The sequence below is a fragment of the Silurus aristotelis genome, assembly GCF_946808225.1.
Source record: "Silurus aristotelis genome assembly, chromosome: 3".
Taxonomy (NCBI): Eukaryota; Metazoa; Chordata; class Actinopteri; order Siluriformes; family Siluridae; genus Silurus; species Silurus aristotelis.
This window is the reverse complement of record NC_139576.1, coordinates 35,482,586-35,506,960: the sequence shown is the minus strand read 5'-3', so window position 1 is coordinate 35,506,960 and position 24,375 is coordinate 35,482,586. Positions and strand designations below refer to the sequence as shown.

The 24,375-nt window shown below is 40.2% G+C and overlaps 1 protein-coding gene across 2 annotated transcripts; it reads right to left on the bottom strand.

Annotated features, from left to right (window-relative positions):
• Nucleotides 1–446: 446 nt before the first annotated feature.
• On the bottom strand, nucleotides 447–22,542 carry LOC310723830 (aryl hydrocarbon receptor-like). 2 transcript variants are annotated; one of them, XM_083537236.1, is made up of 11 exons: nucleotides 22,029–22,542; nucleotides 19,182–19,363; nucleotides 7,877–7,977; nucleotides 6,905–6,994; nucleotides 6,496–6,610; nucleotides 5,872–6,014; nucleotides 5,007–5,209; nucleotides 4,815–4,924; nucleotides 3,841–3,982; nucleotides 2,121–3,753; nucleotides 447–1,282 (listed from the first exon to the last, which is right to left on the bottom strand). In XM_083537236.1, the coding sequence occupies exons 1-10, from the start codon at nucleotides 22,082–22,084 to the stop codon at nucleotides 2,121–2,123; spliced, it is 2,775 nt and encodes a 924-aa protein (XP_083393362.1). In that variant the 5' UTR covers nucleotides 22,085–22,542; the 3' UTR covers nucleotides 447–1,282. The 2 variants fall into 2 exon arrangements, with proteins under 2 accessions (XP_083393362.1, XP_083393363.1); XM_083537237.1 differs by having other exon boundaries at nucleotides 5,872–6,011; nucleotides 22,029–22,491.
• Between the last annotated feature and the right edge of the window lie 1,833 nt (nucleotides 22,543–24,375).

Genomic DNA, 24,375 nt, shown 5'->3' with positions numbered 1-24,375 from the left:
ATTTGAACACAGACATTTAGAAGACGGATTTTTCAAGAAATTTTAAGGAAAGATCAGACAAAACTAAAGCTTTTACTATTCATGCTTTTGCGTTTTCTTTCCATAGAATTTGCACAGAAACACACAATTTCCCTTGATTTCAAATCCACAGATAAACAGTAATGCACAGGAAACCCAGGGTCATATTAGGAGGTCGATATCAAGCGCTCTTTGATACTGCATTTTTCTACAATACTGATGGATTCTAGATAATGATGGGTTTACGTACAATGCCGAGTTTGAGATGGAACAGTGTAACCACACCAAAGTTGGATTCTGGAAACCAGACGAAGTCTTTTTACACAGGAAATGTATGGTGTCAGGAGAAAACCTTTAATCTCGGTATGTATGAAATCATCTTTTCCTTGAGTGTACATTTTCAAAAGACGGAAAGAACACTGAGACACTTCAGAGTGATACGATTTCTTTATATGTACTGTATATAAAACGATTTCTATAAGATTTAGGTAAAATCGAATCATTTTGCTTGTATAAACATTTGTCAAAAGGTACATCACAAAAAAAAAAAAAAAAAAAGGGACAAAAAAACAATGAAAAACGTGTAAAAGCTATATAAGGTACATCATATACATCGTATAGAATACACATAAAGGCAAAACGCTTTTGAAAAACGTCGATGCGGTTTGCCGATATAATCGTCTGTGCGTTTAAAAGTAGCGATATTAAGTTATCGATGGTATCTAAAAGGCTGGTCTAGATATCGTGTGTAGATAATTCCGTAGTATGTTTGAAAAAAACAAATAAAGCATGCGATGGTATCGGTGGAATACTATGGACTTTACTCTGATATTACATGTACGAACGAATATGAGCAGATACCCTGTGGAGGTGGCGCTGTGGGGGGAAAAGCAGGCCGTGCGAAAGGAAGATCCTTTCAAAGAAATCGAGAAAGCAAGCTACACAACAAGAAACCTGTCAAACATTCCACGAGATTTCCAATGATTCCTTTCGTTACAATGGCTCCAATTTGGACCGCAATTATTTGTAATATAGACGATGCTTAGTATTTAAACAATATTCATTGTACTTCCATGTTTTAATAAGAAATAATGCAGCTTTTATAGTCAGAAGGCAAAGGACGTTGTGGCGTCCGTGTCAGTCCACACAGAGGAGCTCGAGAAGTCCGAGCCTGAGAACGACAGCTGCCCTTCGCAGGTTTCTCAGAAAAATCCACCAATGAGGGGAGGACAGGAAATATGTCTTTAGTGTGGTGGTCCTTGGCCTGGAAGAGAGGAGCATGCGATTAAGTTCATCCTACAGTTTGTGTGTGTGTATATATATATATATATATATATATATATATATATATATTATTAGCGTGCTATTAATGCAGCATACAGTCCTGTATGACCATTTTTATCAAAAATAAATAAATAAATAAATAAATAAATATAAAAGAGGCAAAATTAAAACTCAACACAAATTTGTTCACAACGTCTTTTCTTTACTCAGATATAAAAAAAATTCAAATTTTTAATCACTAAACCTTTTTCACTGATGATGCGCCAAGTCTCAAATCAACCACCAAAATCCGCCATGACGCACACATCCGGCAATTAAAACCGTCCGTGTGGAAACGTTACAAAAGTTCCATTTGGTGTATTGGTGATTTACGTCATTTAAAACATTATAATTACTTTAAAACTATTAAGAATATTTTGTCTTCGTGCTCTAGGTTGAGTTTGGTTTCACTAATAATAGGCATACTTTTGCATAAAGCGTCAATATTTGTCAATGTTGATTCGAGTATTAAAAACTTAAAAAGTGTTAATTATAGAACAGAAAAAATGTGAGATTAAGTTGCAATTGATCACATGATTGTCGAGTTAACTCTTGATTAATCGCAAATTAATCGCCCATTTTTAGCTGTTCTAAAATCCTAGAACAGCTCGCCATGATGCTGCCCCCCAAAAGTGCAACAGTGCCATCTTGGCAATACCGGGGTTTGAACTCCCGACCTTCCGATCAGAAACCCAAAGCCTTAACCACTGAGCTACAGTAACACCACTTCCATGTACAATATACAAGCATTTGTAAGTAATTATCCATGTAGTCATTACCTAAATGTGTCCATTGCAGTCAAGGTATCTCTGGAAGACACTGTGACTGTCGAGAATAGCAATGCCAGGTCCTATTTGGCATGACGAAGGACTGATGCAAGTGTCCTTTTGCGGGATTGAGGACGTGCCCACCAGCGGCTCACTGCACGCCCACTGAAAGTAACAGGACGCTTGCGGTGGGCTATGGTTGATGGGTAACGTGCTCTTGCCGCACGACGAGATGGTCACAGCGTGCGCTTGAGGAGGCTGTTGGTCCACGTGTGTACTGAGGGGGGAGTGGTTCTGGAACATGCAGCTGCTGAGTGGCGAACAATCGCTAGCCGCCGAGCCGCTCTGCGGGGACAGGTACGCGTTACCGACAAAGCTGACGTGTTTATCAACAGAGCTCTCTGGCAGAAGATCAGCTGGAAGGAATCCAGAAGTCTGATAACAGCCCTCAGATGCGAGCTTGTTCTTGATCATGCAGGCACCCAGATGCTCTGGTGATCCGTTCTGCCAATTGTGGATCTCGTTTTGCTGGGGAAAGTACGTGTGATTTGGTGAGACGCCGTTTTTGGGTGGGCGTGAGCACGGATTACGGTCCCCCGCACTCGTATGGTTCAAAGGATTTGTAGTAGTTTGGCTTAGCTTGTGAATATGATTTGGTGAATGATTTATTTGTGGACCTTTAGCCTGATGAGCAGAGCATGATGCAAACTGGTAGTAGGAGTCGTGACTCTCCAGCTTGGAGGTTCTGCCATTCTCAGCGAGTTTCGGTAACCCCCATCGATTGCAAAGGGTATCGCTGGGCATTCTCTGAATTACTTTGAATTTCACATGCATCTCATTCTGGGCAGATTCGCTACACGGTAACAAGCCGGACAGCTGCGAGTAAGCCGAGTTAGTTAGTTGATTCTTCGAAGGTACTTCAGCATACCACTGAAAGTTGTTTCCCAAGGTAGAATCGGTACTAGGCATTCTGTCCATTTGCTGCCCGATCGAGTTTACTTTGGTATTATTTTTATCTGTGTCTTTGCTGTCAAAGTTGTGATCTGTGAAGCCCGAAAGCAGTGGCGTATATCCACCGAACATATCGCTTTTGATTGCGTTTGTATTGTTCTCTTTGTACAGGGCATCCTCTACATAGGAGAATATATCATCGGTGAAAATCTCATCAAGACTAAGAGGTCTGTCATTACCATTACTGTCTTTGGTCATCCGCAAAAGTGCGTTTTCCCACTCTTTCAGATTGGCCGTGTTCACTTCCATTTGTTGAAGCACCGTGCACAGATCTCCGTCCTGAGCGAACTGTTCCAAGGAGTCAATCATGGACACAATGGTGTCCTCTTCGCTTGCAGTTTCATCTTGTACTGGATGGCTCGGCACATTGAAAAGAGCCCAGCTATCCGCGAAGGCATCGTCCGCTGTAAACTGAGGCTTGGTCGCCTGATGATAAATCGACTTGTCCTGTTTTTGAATAGAACCGAGGATTGAGCTCGGAACGAAGGTCTTCTCGCTACCTCCATCTCCCTCTTGCGCGGGAGTCGTCATGTCAAGCGTCGGACTAGTGTCATAGAGCAGGGCTTCTCCTGTGGTGAAGCTGAAAGGAAGCTGCATTCTCCTCTGGCGCAAGTGCTCCTCCCCTTCCGCATTCCTGTGGGCAAATAGAAAAAGCTCACATCTACATTTCATATTGTACACGCCGTTTAGACCGTTTGAATTCTCATTCGTTCATACGTACATCAGGGCACGCTGACGAGCGATGATGAAGTCAGGGCGTCCTCCTTTGTACACAAGCCTGGCATTCGCCTGCACCCAAACCCATCCTCCGTCCTTGGTTAAAAGGCGGAACACGGTCATTCCACTCTCGCCAGTCTTTATCACTAGCAAGGAATAAATTGAATAGGAAATGTTTTTGTTAAAAAAATGTGCCAAATTATTATCGCTTCATCATTAAGCTTTTACATAGCACAGGGTTCCTACACGTATTTCATTTCAAAATTCCATACTTTTCCAGACTCAAATATTAGTCAAATGGGGTGCTAAACTGTCGTGGTAATGTTACAACCAATCACAGCTGTGCAGATCCGGTCTATCACCGATCTTTTAGCAGCCCTGAGAAACTGATCCTCACTTCACGGAAAAAATCCCCTTAAGGCCATGTTCGCATTATTATGATTCCTTTTAACAAGGCATATTTTCTTTCCATTTTGTACTTCCGTCCACACCGAGACGGCGTTCAACTGGTCAACCAAAAACGTAGCTGTTTTGAAACCGCTCTCCGAAGTGGCTACATTTAAAAACTGCCTTTTTGCGTCACGGTATGGACCGTGAAAAAAATGAGACTTTCCATTTCCATTTTGTAGTCGTCGCCATGACGTTTCAAAGAGCCTGGAAGTAAATAAACGGGAGGTGGCAATGACGCAGGTTGAAGCGCCTTACGTTCTGCGCAGTGCAGGGATGTGAATGTTTTCAAAAGTTAAAGTGTTCGGTACCTTTTGTTTAAAAAAATAAAAATTCTTGTACAAATTTTAGAAAACCGAACAGGGCGATAGTATGAAAACACAAATATTTTTCAATACTGTGTTCTTTTTTTTTACTCCAATACTAGTCCAGACCTGGAAATCACTCAAATAAACTTTTAATAATTTTCCAAAATGTGTAGAAACCCTGCTAGCATTGATCTGTAAGTAGTAAATCTGGAAATAGACTTACTTCTGACATGATTGTCCGCACAGTGCATCATATCCGCTGCATGAATGAACTGATATCCAGTCCCCTTCATGCACAGCTCTATTTCGGTGTAACCCAGAACAACTTTGCCTCTGAAATAAATAATAAAAATGTTGTTGTTGAATTATGACTTTTATTTTGAATCTAGCTCAAGTATAAAAGACCAGACTTTACCTGGAATCAATACCAATCGGTGTAAAGTCGAGTTTATGCTTGGTCTGAAATAATAGCGTTTTAGTCCGGATCTCCAGGATGGCTGATGGCTGAACAGGAGTAGCGATGGCGAAAAGAGCAAGCTGAGGCTGGACTAGAGACCCATCTTCAGCCTTTCTGTTCTGCCCATGCAGGAACTTCAACCTTCCGTGAATGTTCACTTTCTAAAATAAAGGAACATCAAGAACAGTAAATATATAACCGCAAAGTATATTATAAGTACTGGGACGCCTGGGACACTTTTCCAGCCATATCTGGTTCTTCTTTAAGCTGTTACCACAAAATCTAAGGCACACAATCGTATAAGACATCTCTGGATTTTTTTAAGGCATTTGGCAGATACTATTAGAGACATTTGTCTCATTTATACAACTGAGCAGCAGAATGTTTTGCTCAGGGGCCCAAACGTGGTAGCTTGGTGAAGCTGGGATTTAAACTCATGACCTTCTGAACCAATGCTTTACCCACTAAGATACCACTTAGGTAGTTTGGAGACCCAAACCTGTTCTACACAAAACCATGGGTTGGAGTGTAAGATCTCCTGTTATAGAGCGCAAACCCCTATTTAACTCCTTTGGGATGAATTGGAACCCAGACTGCACTGCAGTAACTGACTTTACGAACACACTTGTGGCTGAATTAGCAAAAATCGCCACTCTAAAATCTAGTGGAACATCTTCCCAGAAGAGTGGAGGTTATCATACCAGCAGATGGATACTAAATCTCGAATGGTATGTTAAAAAAAAATCACATGGGTAGGTATCCCCAAACCTTTGTCCATATAGTGTAGATATTTTCAGTCTAAATTAAAAAAAGATCCTGGTACCAGAAATCCAGACGAGTTGTCCAGAAGGCAGCGGAAGCGACACGTGAAGCTCCTTTCTAAGAAAGACGAGTTTTCAGGTGGGATGTGCTGTGGGTCATAGGTTACAATGTTCCTCGTGATGTCACTGCTGTTCTGGGTACCTGCTAGATGAGACGAAATAAAAAAAACATGATGAAATGGAAACAGTCAATAAAAGATAGAAATGTCAGTTTGGAGACACCCGACCTTTCCAGGCATATCTTCCCACAAAACTGTATAGCACGTCTTTCCTTAGCATGGAATGTGCACAAAGCCATGAAGATATGCTTTACATGGGTTAGAGAGAAAGATCTCCTGCTATAGAGTTCTGAATGGAATGAATTGAGTGCCTCACCTACATTAGTTATCATTAGTAATTGATCAAAATATCTCCACAAAAACATTTCAAAATCTACTGGAACATCTTCCCAGAAGAGTGGAGGTAAATATAAGAGCAAAATGGGGATCCGGAATGGGAATTCCAAACTAATGGTCAGGTGTCTGCATGTATTTGTTCATATAATCTTTCTACCCAGCTAGTCATGATGCTCGAGAACAAAGTAATATTGAGTAGAAATTATAAATAAAACATAAAGACTGACTAACCATCAGTTTCCACATCTAACAGCTTTGGGTCGAGGGCAAAATGCAGCTGCCTTCGAAACATGGCTCTGTCATCTATGTGGATGAACTCGAACACGCTCTGGTGGACCATATCAGACTGCAAAAGAAAAGTAATCAATGAGTGTAAAGTGCATATAAATTAAAATAAGCAGAATTTTTTTTATTTTACTCTACAATGGCAAAAGACTAACCAGAGCTTTACCAATCCAATACTGAGACCTTTTTATAATTAAAATAAGCAAACGTCTGCATGCACAATGCAAATTTCCCAATTCCAGCGCTCACATCAGCATCAGGATTTCTTTTTAACAAATCCATGGCGCTGTTTGACTTTCTTGTAGTAATCATCGATCCAACAGTGTTTTCAAGTGAGTTATCTATTGCCTCTCACCTGATGGAATCCCAGGTAGTCCTGGATGGTTGGAGACGTGTAGAAGACATAACCCTCTGCAGTGACCACCAGCACAAACCCATTGAGAGCCTAGTAATAATAAATGGACAGATTTGCAAGAAATTAGGATACGACACATTCACTTGTCATGCATTTCACACCCAGACCTTCAGCAGTGTCCTATTTGAATCAATCCACCTTTTTAATACCATCATCATGATGTCACGGCTGAAGAAACACCATCAATATTCTAGAGAAACGCAGTAGAACGGAGCGCTGCATCGTAGACAGGAATCTCATACAGCGAGAATGAATGCAAAAGAAGCACAAGTCTCCTTTCACTGGAGCCATAGCTGCACCGCTACATACATTGGACGCCTGATTGGGGGCCTCGGATTAAGCGGTCTGATTGGTTACTGCAACATCTTTGTGCAACGTTGAGTTAACGCTAAAAGAAAAATATTTTTGACCGCCGTGAGACGCGAAATAATTTAATACGTATTCATGGGGAAAAACATTGTCAGTCCAGTAAACAAACACATTTAATGGTGTACATAAAGATGACAATAGAACCGCGTTCTATTGTGCTGCATTCCGATTGGTTGTAAAAAAACGTGGCAGATTCTCAGCAAGAACAAAAGAAACATGTGACATCAGCTTGAGTAAGACAGATGGTGCAAGTGAGTCCAAGCGATAACGTAAAGAACACAGCGGCTTTGTTTGCTGTTGCTAAGCGTGACGGTTCTTTCATAAATAGAGCCTGAACAAACTGGCTTGTCATAACTTATTCAGATTTCTTTTCTTGACCCGGAGTCACCGTTATACACTTTAATAACTCTCTCTCTCTCTCTCTCTCTCCAAACATATAATAGATACCGGGTTACGCAACATGCATTAATGCTGAGAAAAAAAACAAAACAAACAAAGCCAAGTTGAAAATTTTACTCCTAGGATTAATCTCCAGTCATTTACCTGAAGAAGAAGATCCCCCTCTGAGATGCCCAATGAATCCCTTTTGCTGGTGTTCAACCTGTTCCCAGTGTGAAAGTCCAAACTGTGTTTCATCATGGTGGCTGAAACGGAGAAGAACGACAAGAAATCAGAAAACACCATTCCAAATGTCAACAAAAATGGTTCATTATGTCACATTCATCCACAAGAACATGATTGTGTTTAGGTTGTACATGGAAAATAACGTCTATCGAGCCAGGTTTATTACTTTATTGTGCACTTTAGGGGAATCAGAAAGAAACAAAACAGTGGCCTGTTATAGTAAAAGACAAAATGAGCCTATAAAATCAACTCATTTTGTGAGTCTGTGTGTATTCATTATTATTTTTAATATTATCATCATTTAATTAACAATTTAAGCTACAGGAGCTCGTCTGTCGGATCGGACCACACGGGGCAGCCTTCGCTTTACACATGTATCAATGAGCCTCGACTTCACTGTTCCTTCCTTGGACCACTTTTGATAGATACTGACCACTGCTGACCGAGAACAGCCCACAAGAGCTGCGGTTTTGGAGATGCTCTGACCCAGTCGATTAGACGTCAAGTGAAGTCAAGTCAAGAAGATTTTATTGTCATTTCAACCATGTATATCTGACGCATTACACAGTGAAATGAAACAATGTTCCTCCTGAACCCTAGTGCTACCTACAACAGCAATCACAGAAAACAGAAAACACAGGGCGAAGGACTAGTAAGAGTCTTCGTCACAATTTGGCAAACTCGCTCAAATCCTGACTCTCGCCCATTTTTCCTGCTTCTAACACGTCAACTTTGAGGACAAAATGTTCACTTGCTGCCTTATAAATATATCCCACTCACTAACAGGAGCCATGATGAAGAAATAATTTAATAAAAATATTTATGCAACAATCACGATTGCCATGCGTTAACTCGTGATTAGTTTAGTGATTTTGATCTGTTCTAAATGTACCTTAAATTAATACTCTTCAAGTTTTTAATACTTTAATCAACATTCACAAATATCAATGCTTTATGTAAATGTACGTTAGTTATTATTAGTGAAACCAAACTCAACATTGAGAATGAAGACGAAATATTATATAAGTATTTTTTTACGTAAATCATCAGGACACCAAAAGGAACTTTTACTACGTTTCCACACGGACGGTTTTAATCGCCATTTGAGACAAAGTTTAGTTATTAAAAATTATTTCTCAGTGGTGTTTTTTTGTTTATATCTGAGAAAAGAAAGAACATCGTAATTAAATGTGTCGCGCTAAAGGTCTTCATTTTATTTATTTATTAATTTATTTCATTAATTAATTATAAATTATTATATGACCTGTGAAGTGAATAAGACTGATTATCTCTTTATCCTGAAGATCTCTATATATATATATATATATATATATATATATATATATATATATATATATATATATATATATATATATATATATATATCCACATTGTGAGAATAATAAATGCTTCATCCAATCAGCAATATAATAATTTTTTTTTTTTTCTGTTTGCGATGATTTTTGCATGTATGTGGTTTGACAGTTGTGTTTTGTTATCTGCTGTTGGTTTTTGTTTAGTTTTTTTGGTTATTTTGGTTTGGGTTATATATAAAACTTGGAGCAAAACCAGCCATTTGGGAGTTGCAGCTCCCAGTAGAGTTGACCAATTTCCTGTTTCCTCACAGTAAAAAAACCCTGATAATATGTGAATAATATAAATACAGCTTGTGCATTTATTTGAACAGAAAATTTTCCTGTGACTTTTTTAATGTTTCATTGTATCTAGACTGTCTAGACACTTTTTTCGAATTCCTTCATTTGTATTCGGAACAACTCATCGCTGATAAAGCTACGTTCGTAGTTCCTGCACGGTTGCCATGTTTTTGTTAAAACCTCTATAAATTAAAGCTGAAAGCCTTTACTTCAATCCCAAAATGATTGCTTCGCTTTAAATCCATCGTAATGCCAAAGAGAGGAACAATTAATGCTTATGTCAAAATACTTATGTACCTTATTTTCTACAAGCTGCCATGTCTTCGATTTCCCATGAGTGCTATGGCCTTCGGTCAGCTATAAATCATGCGTAGCTAGCAATTTACAAACAATGCGTCCGTTCTTTTCCGAAGATACTCTGAAGGGGTGTGAATTAAACTGAAGACCCCCCGGGGTCTGCCGTTAGACACCACTATAAAAAAACTGTGAAGTCAAAAGGACTCTTGGTTCTGTGAAGCTTTATAAATATACGTATATATGTCTATATGTATATACACACATTGTGTATCATTGTTATGTGGTGGGACAAACCCAAGAATGTCCTCAGGAAAAAAAAACAGGCACACATATACAGTGTATATATAATATGCCTGTTTTTTTCGGAGGACATTCTTTGGTTCGTCGCACCACACAGCAACGACAAACAATTAAACCTGGATGTTTACCGAAATCCCGTTCATCTTTTGTCCTTTTGTATAATCCTTCTTTGAAACACAATATGTTTAAACTAAAACCAAGGCCGGACCTTATCCTAAAGACACACATATAATCTTGACACGAGCCCGAAACCGCCTTTGAACACTCCGTCCTGCCTTTGACTAGAGACCTGCATTTTATTAACCTGTCTTCACCATCGATAGACAAAACTATTGAATTGTACTGCTCCGGTACACCCGAATCCCGTTCGCATCTTGGCCCCATCATCCTCTACACTCTTAATCTTAAACTAAGCTTTTGTTTCATGTCAAAGGATCCATGCACCATCTGAGACCCAAAGGCACGTTCAGACTTGCTCAAGTTGCTCCGGGAGATTGAATAAGGACAAAGCCAGATGTAGAAGAAAGAGAAAGAAAGAAGAAGAAAAAAAAAAACTCATGTAGGATTTACCCAAACTAACTCACTGTTGTTGAAACCAGACGTCTTAAAAAACCCGGTCCTGGTTTCAATAACATGCGAATGCGCTTCGTATGAGAGCGAGACTCTAGGATGCGTCAATATTCGGTAGTTAAGTAAGGATGAAGGAAAACAGCAGACAGATCCCTGCAGGGAACAAAGAAAAAAAAAAAAAAAAACCCTGATAAAGAACATTCGAAACAAACAAAGCTCCAGTGGAAGCAATGAACAAAACAATGAGGTGTAAGGTTCAGCTTTTGGAGTAAAAAAAAAAAAAGATGTGTGTGTGTGGACAATACATGAGACAATGGAGAACTAATGGGTTGCAGCCAAACAGTTGCGTGACTAGAGTAGACGGCCGGAGCAGGGTGAGGCCACATCCTGGCTTTTTCCTGCGGCAGCTGTTCAGATAAGGAAACATTCTTGTCAGCGGTGCTCCCTGAGGCCCGAGGGACCCTTGCAGGAGAGACGCGAGTGTGTTGACTGCAGTAAACGCTGCATCCTCTGCCACTGACCTCACACTCATGGGTGCAAAAGGCTCAATCCAAATGCTCTGTAGCATGAGGGTTCTCAACTCTGCACTTGAATTAATGCAAAGAGAATCGCAAAAACAAATTCTGCCTCGAGCGACTTCTTACCAAAATTAGTTTGTATTCTCCAGGGTTTCACACTTTCAAGAACACCAGATTCAAGGGCTTTTTAAAGTACCATTTATTTTATATCAAGCACCTATCAAATTTACACCCCAGCATATATATAGTAGCGTCATGTGTAGGTTTCATAAATTTTGCCCGTTTTGAACAATCGTGTTCATACTAGTAATACTACACACTTTTTTTTTCTCCTGTATAAAATAGGTACAGATTGTCCTCTACTTACGATGGAGATACAGTACGACTACCCCATCGTAAGTCAAAAATATCTTAAGTTGAAGATGGTACTATGACTGTGACAGTCTTTCCTGCTTCATGCTGATTTCTAATTTTCATTTTCTACCATAAATTGATTGCTTTCCTCTCCTTTTTTTCACTACAAGCAGGAGACATGCTTGAGCACTTGAAAGACATGCTTTTATCACAAAAATTGCTGTTTGAAATAGTTTAAAACAGAAAAACATACACACTGAGACAACGTCGACCACTAGCGAGAGCGGGGCATCTCACAGGGCGAGAGATACGCTCATCCCAACGTATCCTACATCGTACGCTGCTGTCGTATCGCTCTCTTCATCGTAAGATCGAAAAATCAAACCTTCATTAATAAAGACAGTGATATTATAAGAACAAATTTAGTGCACATAAACACGCAGAATATGAACTCAAAGCGTGGATTATGTTCATATTTTGGGCTCTTCTGCTAATCTAATATGCGGTGGTCATTCTTATTCTTATTAGTAAGAATTTCTTGTGGCTCAAAGCTCAAATGTCCGACCCTTGCTCCGGCATTCCAACACTGCTCGCAATGTAATGATGAAAACCCCAAAACAAATATCCTAGTATTAAGGGGGACGTAATTTTCTCTATTTCGCTAAATTAGTTTAGCTATCTGGCTAACATCGAGGCTAATGAAATGCCTATTGCAAGAATTTAGCAAGAATTTACAGTTAAATAAATACCCAGATAATAAAACACACAGGCTAAGACTACAGATGCGCAGATTTTTGCTTGCTGTTTGGATGCCTCAAGCGACGTCTTATAAACGTAAAAACTTTGCATGTATTCTCAACAGACCGAGTGCGTAGAATTATCCAAATGTGGCATAAAATGGCAAACCTGTAACACGCCTATACCTGTGGATGCTAACATCGAGGCTAATGAAAAAGACGACTGGAGTTTGCTAATTGCAATAAATTTAGCAAGAATTTAGAAACAATCTCTAATTTGAATAATTAGAGATTAACACACACCAGCTAAGTAAACGCACTGATTTTTTGCCTAATATTTGTATGCTGGGATAATAACTGTACTGCGTTGTGTGTTAAATGTACCACGTTGTAACTAGGGGTGTCCCCGACTAATGATTTACATAGTCAAATCAGAATAGTCAAGTCTTGCCTATAGTCGACTGATAGTTGAATCATGTGTGTGTTTGTGTTTATATGAGGGTATATGTGGGACAACACCAGGTTGTCGTAAAACGATTCCTCATAACATATTAAAGCCATGATGTACAAAATATCTCACAAAGATTTAGAAAATGGATAAAAGATTTTTAACCAAAATGGTATGGTATAGTATATACTGTAGTATGTAGTATAGTGTAGTACAGTATGTATATCTGTATGTATATCTTAAGGCTTTATAAACCTTCCCAACACTCTTATAAACCTTTCCTCTGCTCTTAAACACTTTCAATATTCTTAAACCTACGTTACATAAAAAAATTCAAAGATACAACTTGAATGATGAAGATGATGATGAATTAAGTGTGCAGTACTAATGATGATGAAGGTGATGACGATGAAATGAATGAACCGCAAACCCAAATGGCTCTTAAGGATACTGTAAAATCCCCCGATACAGCGAAAAATCCGCAAAACAAAATCAGATACGTTCCATGTAAAACCAGAGAAGACCCCGAAAGGGATTACTGAAATTCCAAATTAAATGTACTGAAATTATTAATTTTAATATTTGACTGACCGCATTTGAAACATAAACCCAGTGTAATCCTGCAAATAAACACACAGCATGACAAGCTAAAAAAAAAGGTGCTTTATACTTGTACATTACAGCACAGTGAAATCCTTTCTTCACATATCCCAACAATGTTAGGAAGCTATGATCAGCGATGGTACAGCCCCCCTGTAGCACAGAGGGTTAAGGGCCTTGCTCAAGGGCCCAACAGTGGATGCTTGGCGATACCTTTCTGATGTGAAACCCAAAACCTTAACCACTAAGCTATTACTTCCCCTTATTACAGTTCAAAAACTGGAAATGTGGAAATGTACACTAAGTGTGTTACAGTTCAACTCTGGGACATTCAATTGTCACCACAGTTGTGACTCATCTTCTTTGCTTAAGCTTGAAAATTTCCTTCCCTTCAGAGTTGAATATCTCCTGCAATAGAGCTCCTTCGGGATGAATGTGAACGCTGACTGCACCCCAGGCCTCATCTACATCAGTACCTGACTTTACTAACTTTCTTATGTCTGAATGAGCACAGATTTTCCACAAGAACGCTCCAAAATCTAATGGAACATCTTCCCGGGAAAGTAGAACGAGATGTTCCCTGAGAAATCTTACGATCCCTTGTTTTTTGAGGGGTTTTTTCCCCCACAAAAGTAATATTAATAGGTAAAGCATGCTTTAAATTCTTGGAAGGTCAAATCGGAGGTAAACGCCTGAGGTTTATTGTCGAAGTATCAAAGTTTCTCACTGGTTCCCACAACCTGTGTGTAGTTAGGGGAAGGTCGAGTTGCTCCAAATCTCATGCACCAAAGCCCCGCCTGTGGAAAAGTTACGGGAAAAGGTATGTGGTCATCTTCTCGGGCATGTTTATTGAAGAAAAAAAACATACCAGACTCGCTAGCTCGATGTCTGGCTCGCGAGGCTACAGTTTGAGTGCTGACGGGAAGGGGCAGTGGTGCTTTAAGGGGGTAGGTTTGTGTCAAATCTAGGATGTTTATTCTGTACGATGCGAGGTCGGGCATCTAAACAAAACACAAAACCAGGAAAGTTGAATAATGATCAGGGACGGACAAGCTTTACCAGGTCTTTCAGGTTCTCTGAAGTCCTCGGTTGCCTGTTGCTTCCTCTCTGTTGAATGGCTAATTTGAATGCTGCAGGATTGGGCAATATCAGTACCTCAGAAAGGGCAATAATCCCCAGTTCTTATCTCGTGTTAAGAAACGTAACAAGAAAAGTACCATATTCCCAAAAAGAACGCTAGAATATTCATTTATTATGATCTGTTAACACTATTGAAATGTGGAAATCCTGCCCTCTGGACCTTAAAAAGGAAATAGGAACCTTTCACCTATAGATGGAAATGAGACTAGACTATGTTGGACTTCTGCTTTCCAGTCAAAAGAGAGAGAAAGTGGATGCGAGCTATAGGTTGAACATCAGATAAAGATCCGATGCGACGGGATAAAACGGTGCTCCCTTAAAGATCAATCCGAACGCACGAATCCATTCAAGAAGGTCTCCGAAAGTGACCGCAAGAGTTTGCGAAAGACTTTTGAAGCCGGTGTTTTTGTTCTAATTTTGTGTGCTCACTTTCTCCGAATAGCCACTTCCCGATCATCGCTACGATGAAAGATCTATTCATCGCCTTCATCACTCTATTCAATTCTGTTTATGCATATAAACACGAACAAACCAGACCACATTCCACTGGTAATTTCACCAGAATTAAACAGTGGTCCTTTTCCAATCCTTCTGAAAAATCTCAGACCTCGCATATTCCGAGGGTTCCACCGAACAAGCCAGGAGCCTTCATTTATTCACAACCCAGCACAGATCCAAACAAGCCCTGATGTGTGCTCGCCTTATCTGGCTTCAGTAGAGGCCCATCTTTCTCCACTAAGGATTTTGCTCGTCTGATCATTATCATTTTTCCATGATGATAATCAAAGGATTGAGAAAAAGGAGCCGATGTTTGCTGGCGTCATCACGATTTAAAACAAAGATGGACTGGCCCAATGTACGTCTAAATTTAGACGCCGGGATCTGATAAGCCGCCTGTTTGCATGGGGGTGAAAGGTTGTTTTGGTGCACATTTGCTAGGAATTAAAGGGCTTTTTTTTTGCCTTGATTGTACACCGAGTCTCAGTGGAATCGGGGTAAAAATTTACAAATCACAGAGACGACCCAAAAGCACTAAACTATAAAGTCAGGATTATCAAAAGACATTAGAAATTAGACATATTTTTGAGCAAAACAACACTTTTAACTGTTTCTCTTTAGCTGGGTAAGTTCCCCAAGCTGTATTTCTTTTCCTTTTGAAAGAATTTTAACGAAACGATTCGGACATCTGTTCCCAATCAAATCTCCGAGGTGTAAACTCTCCCCTCCTTAACAAGACTTGTTGTTTTTTTTCGATGCAGATCCACTTTGCGTGCTAAGCATTTCCTCGATCGCTCAAGGAGGAAAATATTTGTTTTGGAATGTCATTGTGTCATTGTGAAACCGAATGAAACGTTGCAAGACGACGTCTTTGAGCGATGTCCAAGCGCGGCTCTAGGATGGATCCCAGCCAAACCTGTTTTCTTTGTCGAATGTTTTTTTTCTTCTTTTTTTCTTCACGAAAACACACAACCGTATGCATTTCGGCTCGGGAGGAACCGCGAAGACAATGCGCGTAACCACGACGAATAGCGATTCAACTGCGTACAAAAGGTTTGTGAGAAATCGAGGCATGGAATCACAATAAGGCAATCTGACACCGGAGAGTTTACGAAATGTAAAGTATTGTTCATTTCAAAGCCTGCACCTCTGCACCTCTGACTGGGCGTCTTTGAAAAGCGCTCGCTCGCTCGTTTCCTTAATAACAAAACGACCGAATGTGGGAGTGAGGTTTCAAAACCTTTCTTGAGAAATTGTGAAAGAAAAAAAGTTGTCAGAGGAACATTTCCATGTGGTTTTTCTGAAAATTTCCCTGGGATGTGTACAGACCTGAAAAACGTTCACAAGAGTCGAGCGATAATGTTTCTGCTGATGCTATCTTTGATGTACCAGTAAAGTGGTATAAAAAAAAAAGTGCCTCCTAGCGCTTAATCATTTTCAGAGATTTTATAGCAGGCCTCCCTGGAAAAGTTTGAAGTACGCTGACATGAATACTGACTAAGTGATGAATTACGGGCAAGAACTGGAAATGTAACAAACGTTAAAGACAAGGTTTTACCTGAAGCGATTAGCAAGTAACGCAACATGACCATTTGAATGACCTCGACCCAACAGCACAGACCTTCGTACATTTACGGCACCCTTATCCACAGCGACTTACAACTGAGCAGTTGAAGGATAAGGGTCCTGCTCAGGGTCCCAATGGTGGCAGTTTGGTGGAGCTGGGATGTGAATTCGTGACCTTCTGATCCAAATGGCTTAACCACTGTGCTTCCACCACCACCTCCCTTCAGGTAGTGCCTTCTCATCTTGCTGCTTGATAGGTCAATTCAAGAAATCAAGCACAGCAACAATAAGCTTTCCAACAGAATGGAGAGAATTCCTGCTCATATACAGTAGATTGAAGCGAGACACCTCCTGCTCTCCTATCAGCCGGTTGCTCATTGAGTGCTACACAAACAAGAACCATTACTAAAGCTCAATGGAGGGTAATCTGCTGAACACAAGCACAAGCACAACACAGGACGCTGTGACCCACGTAAATTCCGCCTGCTGTTTATTTACTTCCGGCTCTTTGAGACATCGGGGAAATGTGACGGACATGAGTAAAAATGCGTTTTTACAATTTTTTACAATAAAAAGTTTTTACAATCCGTGCTGCGATGCGAAAAACGCCATATTTCGAACGTATTCACTTTGGAGAGTGTTTTCAAAAACAGGGTTTCTGCAGGTTTCGCAAAGTCGAATTAAAGACCATTTAAGAACTTTAAAATTTAAGACCTATATCATGACATCTAAAACACACACAAACATGTTGTTAGCAACCAGCCCTAACCGAGTCATGAACTAATTTTAATATCAAGCCAAGTATCGCTAAACTTGAACTTCCCCATAGCTGAAAAATCTAATCTGCTTTACATCTGTGGTACAATCCGAAAAAAAGATTCACGCCAATAACAGAAAGCCGATTGGCTGTTGCATGTTGGTCTGATTTGTCGTCGTAATACAACGAATTATATTTAGTACTAGCGAAAGAAAGAAGTACAACACCACAGAAACGTAACCAACAAACATGTAGCGTTACATGGAAATCTGAAAATGAAGACTCGTTTAAAGACTTTTTAAAACCTTTAAAAAAATTTGGTTTCCATTTCATCCAAAACAAAGAGCAAAAAACGCGTTTTTTTGAAATGCCATTTCAGGTAGCGACTTCCAAAAGCAATGGACGGGAAAAAAGGTCTTATGTAAATCATATATCTTGCGTTTATTTTTTCTTTTAAAAAGCCGAGGCCAATCCTTCAACTTCACTAGTCATTCTTAACCGCCCTTCTTTCAGGCCACGCATCACAAACGTCCATCTCTGAAAGAGCTCGGTCCATGGTACAAGGTGTGGTTAGGATGTGTAGCTAAGCCCAGGAATTGAGAGACAGCCCAGGCTTTTCTTTTTTTTTTTTTACAAGTGTTTCATGATTGTATGAAACCAAACATCTGACTCAATGGAATTTTGTATGACTAATCGCTTTGATGCAAGATAAAAGCCGCTCGTGTACGTTTGGTTCGCTGGCGTAGTTATTTCACTCAACCACATGTTTCTTTATTTGTTGTGTACAAGTTTGGAATCGATTAATTCTAATCCCACAGTTTTTCTAACATGATATGTCTAATCACGGCGTATCGCAACGCCTCGAAATAATGGCCAGACGCAACTCTGGTAAAGGTGAACTGTCTAGACGCTTGGTCATCATTTTAGGTCATGCATTCCATTTATCTTCACGCAGATGTTCATTACCTGGATGAGAATGTTTGATCTTTAACAGTGGAGTAGACACCAGTATAATGGCAAAGAAGTACTTGAATCAGATTCTCTACATGCTAATCATTCCTGCGCGCAGGATAATCATCTTGATGGCCTTCATAGTCACTACATACCCAGAGGAGCGTCATGACATCATAACAACATCTGTAGATTCTGCTTTAGATAACAAGACTTAAGGCTACAAAGTTTTTTTGGACCAGGGTTCTACACTGAACCGTGAGAGAAACTTTTGACTTTTGCGCATCCTAGGCAAGGTTGTCACCTCCCCGTGCAAAAGCTCCGCCCTCCCACCGCAATGCTCCACACCCAGACCATATAAATCGTTCGGAACTTTCCATAAAAAAGTTAAACATTATAATGATCAGTGGAACATTGCCTGAATTCAAGTAACATATACTGTATATTAAAAGTACAGGCAAATTAAATGGGGGGCGGAGCTGGGGGCATTCACTGGCACCCCCAGCTGGTTGCACCCTAGACGAGTGCCTAGTTTGCCTAATCCTAGAAAGGATGCTGCCTGAAAGGACGCTTGTGTAAGCCATGCAAGCTTGAGAGCACAGTGTATGATTACAGTCCCTCTTCAGTCTACTATATGTAGCCTAGTACCAGGAAATGTTCTTTAACTTCTGAGCCACATCTGGATTCGATTGCAATGATGACTCGAGCTGTTTCATAATTATTTCCCTGTTTCCTTAGATTAGTTCACTGACTTGACTGAAAGACCCCAAAGAGAGCGATTCGTTTCACATGCGACATGCGATAAACCTTTCTGTAACAGCGCCGGAACTAACCGTTGAAGAAGCTCTTCACTTTCAGGTAGCCCACGCTCAGGCGCAAGACGGAAAGCTTGTCCAAGCGAGTTCGCACGTTCTCGGGAAAGGGCAGCATGTTGGTCAGCCTGTCCAGCTCGCCGTTCAAGCGATCCCTGTGCCGCTTCGACGGATTGGACTTGGTCACATCGGGACAGGGTTTCCTGTTAAAGGAAGATAGAAGTATATCGAAGAACAAGATTTAGGAAAGCTTCAGAAGGGCATAGCTAACAACATTTTTAAACACAAATAAGTGTGAAGCAATTTTTAATTCTTGCCTCCAGGAACCCACCAGAGCATACAAATATGGCCACAAGAGAATTCAGACTCATGTTGGATTCACTGCTAATTGGCCACACCTGTAGACTAATCCTACACACCTGTAAGCAATCACCGTTAGTCCAGCCATCTGGATAACCCTGAAATATGACGCTTATATTTGTTTACCCCTCGAATCAAATGCAAACCCGAGCACATATACAGCATAACTCGTTTAAATGCATTGTTCAATGCCAATGCTGTGATTTGAGCGTGTCGATTTGATGTCGCTTGCTGAACTCTGGGTCTGTAAAAGTTTTTATCGCATAGAGCAGGATGGTGCACGTCAGTCTGCACTCGTTTCCATGAGTACCATATGGGCCACTGTGAAAACATGTGACACAGCAAAACGTCCATTGCAGACTCCTTTGTATTATAATTATAGTCATAAAGACGGTATGAGAACGAAGCGCTTGGAGTTTTTCATGCATATAAAAAACCCTTTTATAGCAGTATGTTATTGTGTTGTAGTTTAATTGTATAGTTTTATAATTGTAGCATAGCATAATGTAAAAAACATAAGGGCCTGGAGTTTTCTTGGATTATAATGTGTTGGATTAAACTGTGCTCAGATGCTTAAAGACAGAGACGCTTTATATCTTCATAATTATTTATGTTGAATATGTATGAGTTTCTGACCCCCCCATGTTTCCTTTTCCCTCTTTTTTTTTTAAAGCCACATCAAAAAACACTCCCAGACTTCCTTAATGCTAATAATGGGACTATGTTTAGACTGGCAGAACTGTACTTGTGTTCGAACTTGCAAGTTTCTATTCAACGGCTCATTAGTAAAATGTAATGCAAACAAGGAGGCAAAACATAATTGCACACACTCTAAACACAAGCAAGAAAGCAGGTGTAGTCAAGATGTGCCAGGACTTCGCTCTTCGATTGCCGAATCCGAGGTCGCGAAGTCCAACAGCCTTCGCCGTTTGCAAATGATCTTCGCCTGGACGGCGCCCAGCGCTGGTCGGCTCAATATGAATCACTCGGATGAAATGTGAACTCATCACGCATCAACCATGTTATACATCTAAAACACATGTGGCGATCGACGCCAAGATAAATTCGGGAGGTTTGGTGAGGTGATCGCACGAAAACGGAAGAAACGTGGTGATCCGTGTTAAAAAAGGCTGTATAGGTCATTTTTATTTTATTTTTATATTTTAGTTCTGTTTTCGTGTATAGATGCAAACACTACACAAGATACACGAGAATACACAATAAATAAAATCTGAACACTGAACATCTGAATCCGAACACTTAGATAGATAGATAGATAGATAGATAGATAGATAGATAGATAGATAGATAGATAGATAGATAGATAGATAGATAGATAGATAGATTTCCTAACTTTTGCAAAGCATCTGAATCCGAAAAACTTTTAAATAATTAAATTACAGATAAATAATTAATGTCCAGTTCATCACTGTCACATGTTTAATTTCTTCAATAAGGCTATATATATATATATATATATATATATAAACATCTGGATATGAACCTTATCACCATATAGGGTTGGGTTAGGGTATGACATTGGTGATAATAAGATGCCCTTAGGTAAACACACACACACACACACACCCCTAGTTATTGTCGAAAATCAATTAAACTGTATGAACAGCCTCAAAGAGAGTTTTAATATTAACGTCCATTAACATACAATGTATTATAATGGCTATGTGACTATGTGCATATATACATTAACGTCCATAAGGGCGAGTGTAGTGCGCATGCGCATTCGCAGGCTCTCGACTCGCGTGCCTTTCCACTCATCTTCGGGGGTTGTTCGGTTCGTTTCGTGTGAACAACTTTCCTTTTTTTCCCTTCTTTTTATAAAAAAGAAAGAAAAAAAAACGCAGAGCGGGTCCCAAAATATGTCAACACAGGGGTAGTGGAGAGGGAAAAAAGCTTTCCCACATAAAAAAAAAAAAAAAAAGAAATAAAAAGAAAAAAAGAGAGAGAGAGAGAGAGAGAGAGAGAGAGAGAGAGAGAGAGAGAGAGAGGGGGGGGGGGGTGTATATCAGATTACACTAACATACTTGAGGCCTCCGCTCCCCCCTCCCTCTCCCCCCCCTCTCCTCCCCCCTCCCTCCCCTGAGCATCGCGTGCGAGCGAAGCTCCTCTCGCACAAACTTCGGATCGTGCCCAAATCGCGGCTTCGCTCCCTACATAGGCGCCCTAAGAGCCCCAGTAAATAGAATGTAACCTAGGCGCACTAAATAGCAAGTGTGGCGCGATTCCGGATTTCCAGGATGGACAATTACGCTTAATTATTACATGAATAGCAAAAGTTATGTTTTTCACATTTTTCCAAATTAATAAATTAACAATTTGATATAATAAAAACATAGCTTTTTTAATATAATGCAAGGGAGACTAGTGGTAATGAAAAGTCTGAAAACCGATTTGTTGTAAGTTCACTATGAAAAAGTGTACAAACTTTCAAAAAAATAAACTAAATAAATAATAATAATAATAATAATAATAATAATAATAACTTACTGTTTCTGGACAGGCTTCTTCCTCTTCTTGCCTGCATACCTGTCGTTCTCCTGCATGGTCAGGCTTCAGGAATCAACCCCAAGATACCTGAAAATCCGTCAAGGAGAAGTCGAAATCCAGCTGTGAATCAAACTCCAGATGAGACGCGCGAGCTCCAGAGTCATTAGTGTCTTCAATAAACCTTTGAAGAAAATGTATCTATAGTTGAATGAGCTGGAAGATCTTCTTTACATGGTTCACCCTGATTGTGATGTTCCGTCTTGTGTCTCAAAACACACACACACACACACACACACACAAATCCTTTGGATGTATAAAATAAACCAAGAGATTCAAACACAGACCAGTATGCCTTTAGTTAGAATACACACGCACACACACACACACATATACACATACACACACACTATTCCGGGCAGGTAGTGTGACCGTGAGCGTGCGGGCGCGCGCGCGCGTGCGTGAGTGAGTGTGTGTGTGTGTGTGTGTGTGTGTGTGACTTCAGGCACGGGGCGTTTCAGGAAACTATACACCATTTTTTAAGGTGGACCGTAAATAGGCGCACATTTTTGAATAAATAAATAAATAAATAAATAAATAAACAAACAAACAGATAAATAAATAAATAAATAAATAAACGCGTGTGTGTGTTTTAAATTCCTGCCATGTTACTGTACATCGACTAAAATTGTAAATTGATTATTCAGTGTTAAACTCGTCATTATGATTTAATATGAGGGCAGAGGTGTGTAGATATTGGGGTAGTCTGGTTAGATCATATGAATGGGGTGGTGAGGTCACAAGATGGGGCAACAAAACAGTCCAGATCAATAAAAAATGGCATAACATTGCCTCTCTTATCTGTGAATGGACCAATTGTATACAAACACTTCTTCTTCTTCTTCTTCTTCTTCTTCTTCCGGCTTCTCCCATTAGGGGGCGCCACAGCAGATCATCCGTCCCCATACCACCCCTGTCCTCTACATCTGCCTCTTTCACACCAACTACCTGCATGTCTTCCCTCACCACATCCATAAATCTCCTCCTTAGTCTTCCTCTTTTCCTCCTTCCTGGTGGTTTCATCCTCAGCATTCTCCTACTGATATACCCCATGTCCCTCCTCTGCACATGTCCAAACCATCTCAATCTCACCTCCCTCACCTTGTCTCCAAAATGTCCTACATGCACTGTACCTCTAATAAACTCGTTTCTAATCCTGTCCATCCTCGTGACTCTCAACGAACATCTCAACATCTTCAGCCCTGCTACCTCCAGCTCCACCTCCTGTCTTTTACTCAATGCCACTGTCTCTAAACCATACATCATCTCAGGTCTCACCACAGTCCTATAAACTTTCCCTTTCACTCTTGCAGAGTGTATACAAACACCACAAATTCATAATATGGTATACTATAATAGGCCAGATCTTCTAGCAGGAGGAGGTACCAAACTTTGTCAGACTATCTGCAATCCCAATTTATATACTTTTATAAATTCCCAGGGTCCGGACAGTTTCTATAAACATTTAGCTGAAATACTTTGCCATGTCTTTTGTAAAACCTCCCAAGTGTCTGCTTCACAAATTGGAGATTTCTTTCTTTGCAATCCAGTTTATCCCAGAGCAGTTCGGAAGGATTTAGGCACGGTGACGGAGCAGGCGATTCCATAAATCCATGATAGACTCTCTAAATAACGCTTACGGAGCTCGGACGTACACTGTAGGACGTCGTCTTGTCGTATGAGGTAGTTGGATCCAATCATCATTCACCTTCAAGTTTTTTTATCCTTTAGCTAAATAACAGAAACATGCAGGGGTCTCAAAACCATAAACACTAGATGCACACAAAAAAACTGACCATGGGCGATTTCCTCGTGGACAGCAAGTTAGAGCAAAGAGCAAACTCGCCACACAGACGTTCGACATGACATACGTTTGACGTACGGCGATGCCGCAGGTAGTCGTTCGAGGTGTTTCGGGCGCCTCAAGAGCGAAAGAACGTCACTGGAAGATGACGAGTGATCAGGAAGACCTTTGATCATTCAGCAACTCGTGCATAATGATGGTCGGAAAGCAATCCACATCTCCTACTCGCCCGGATTTGGCTCCTGCAGACGTTGCCCTCTACCCGAAGATGAAGATCCATCTCAAAACTCGTTGTTTTGACACCATTGCAGAGATCCAGTGCGAATGGCAGTGCAAGGGGACTATTTTGAAGCTGATTGCATGCAAATGTAAAAAAAAAATAAAGTACTTTGTTGTAAACAGAACTTTTTTTTTTACTTTTTGATACCACTTCCTATATGTTCCTCATAAACCTGTGTCATTTGTAATCAAGCTATTAACTATTAA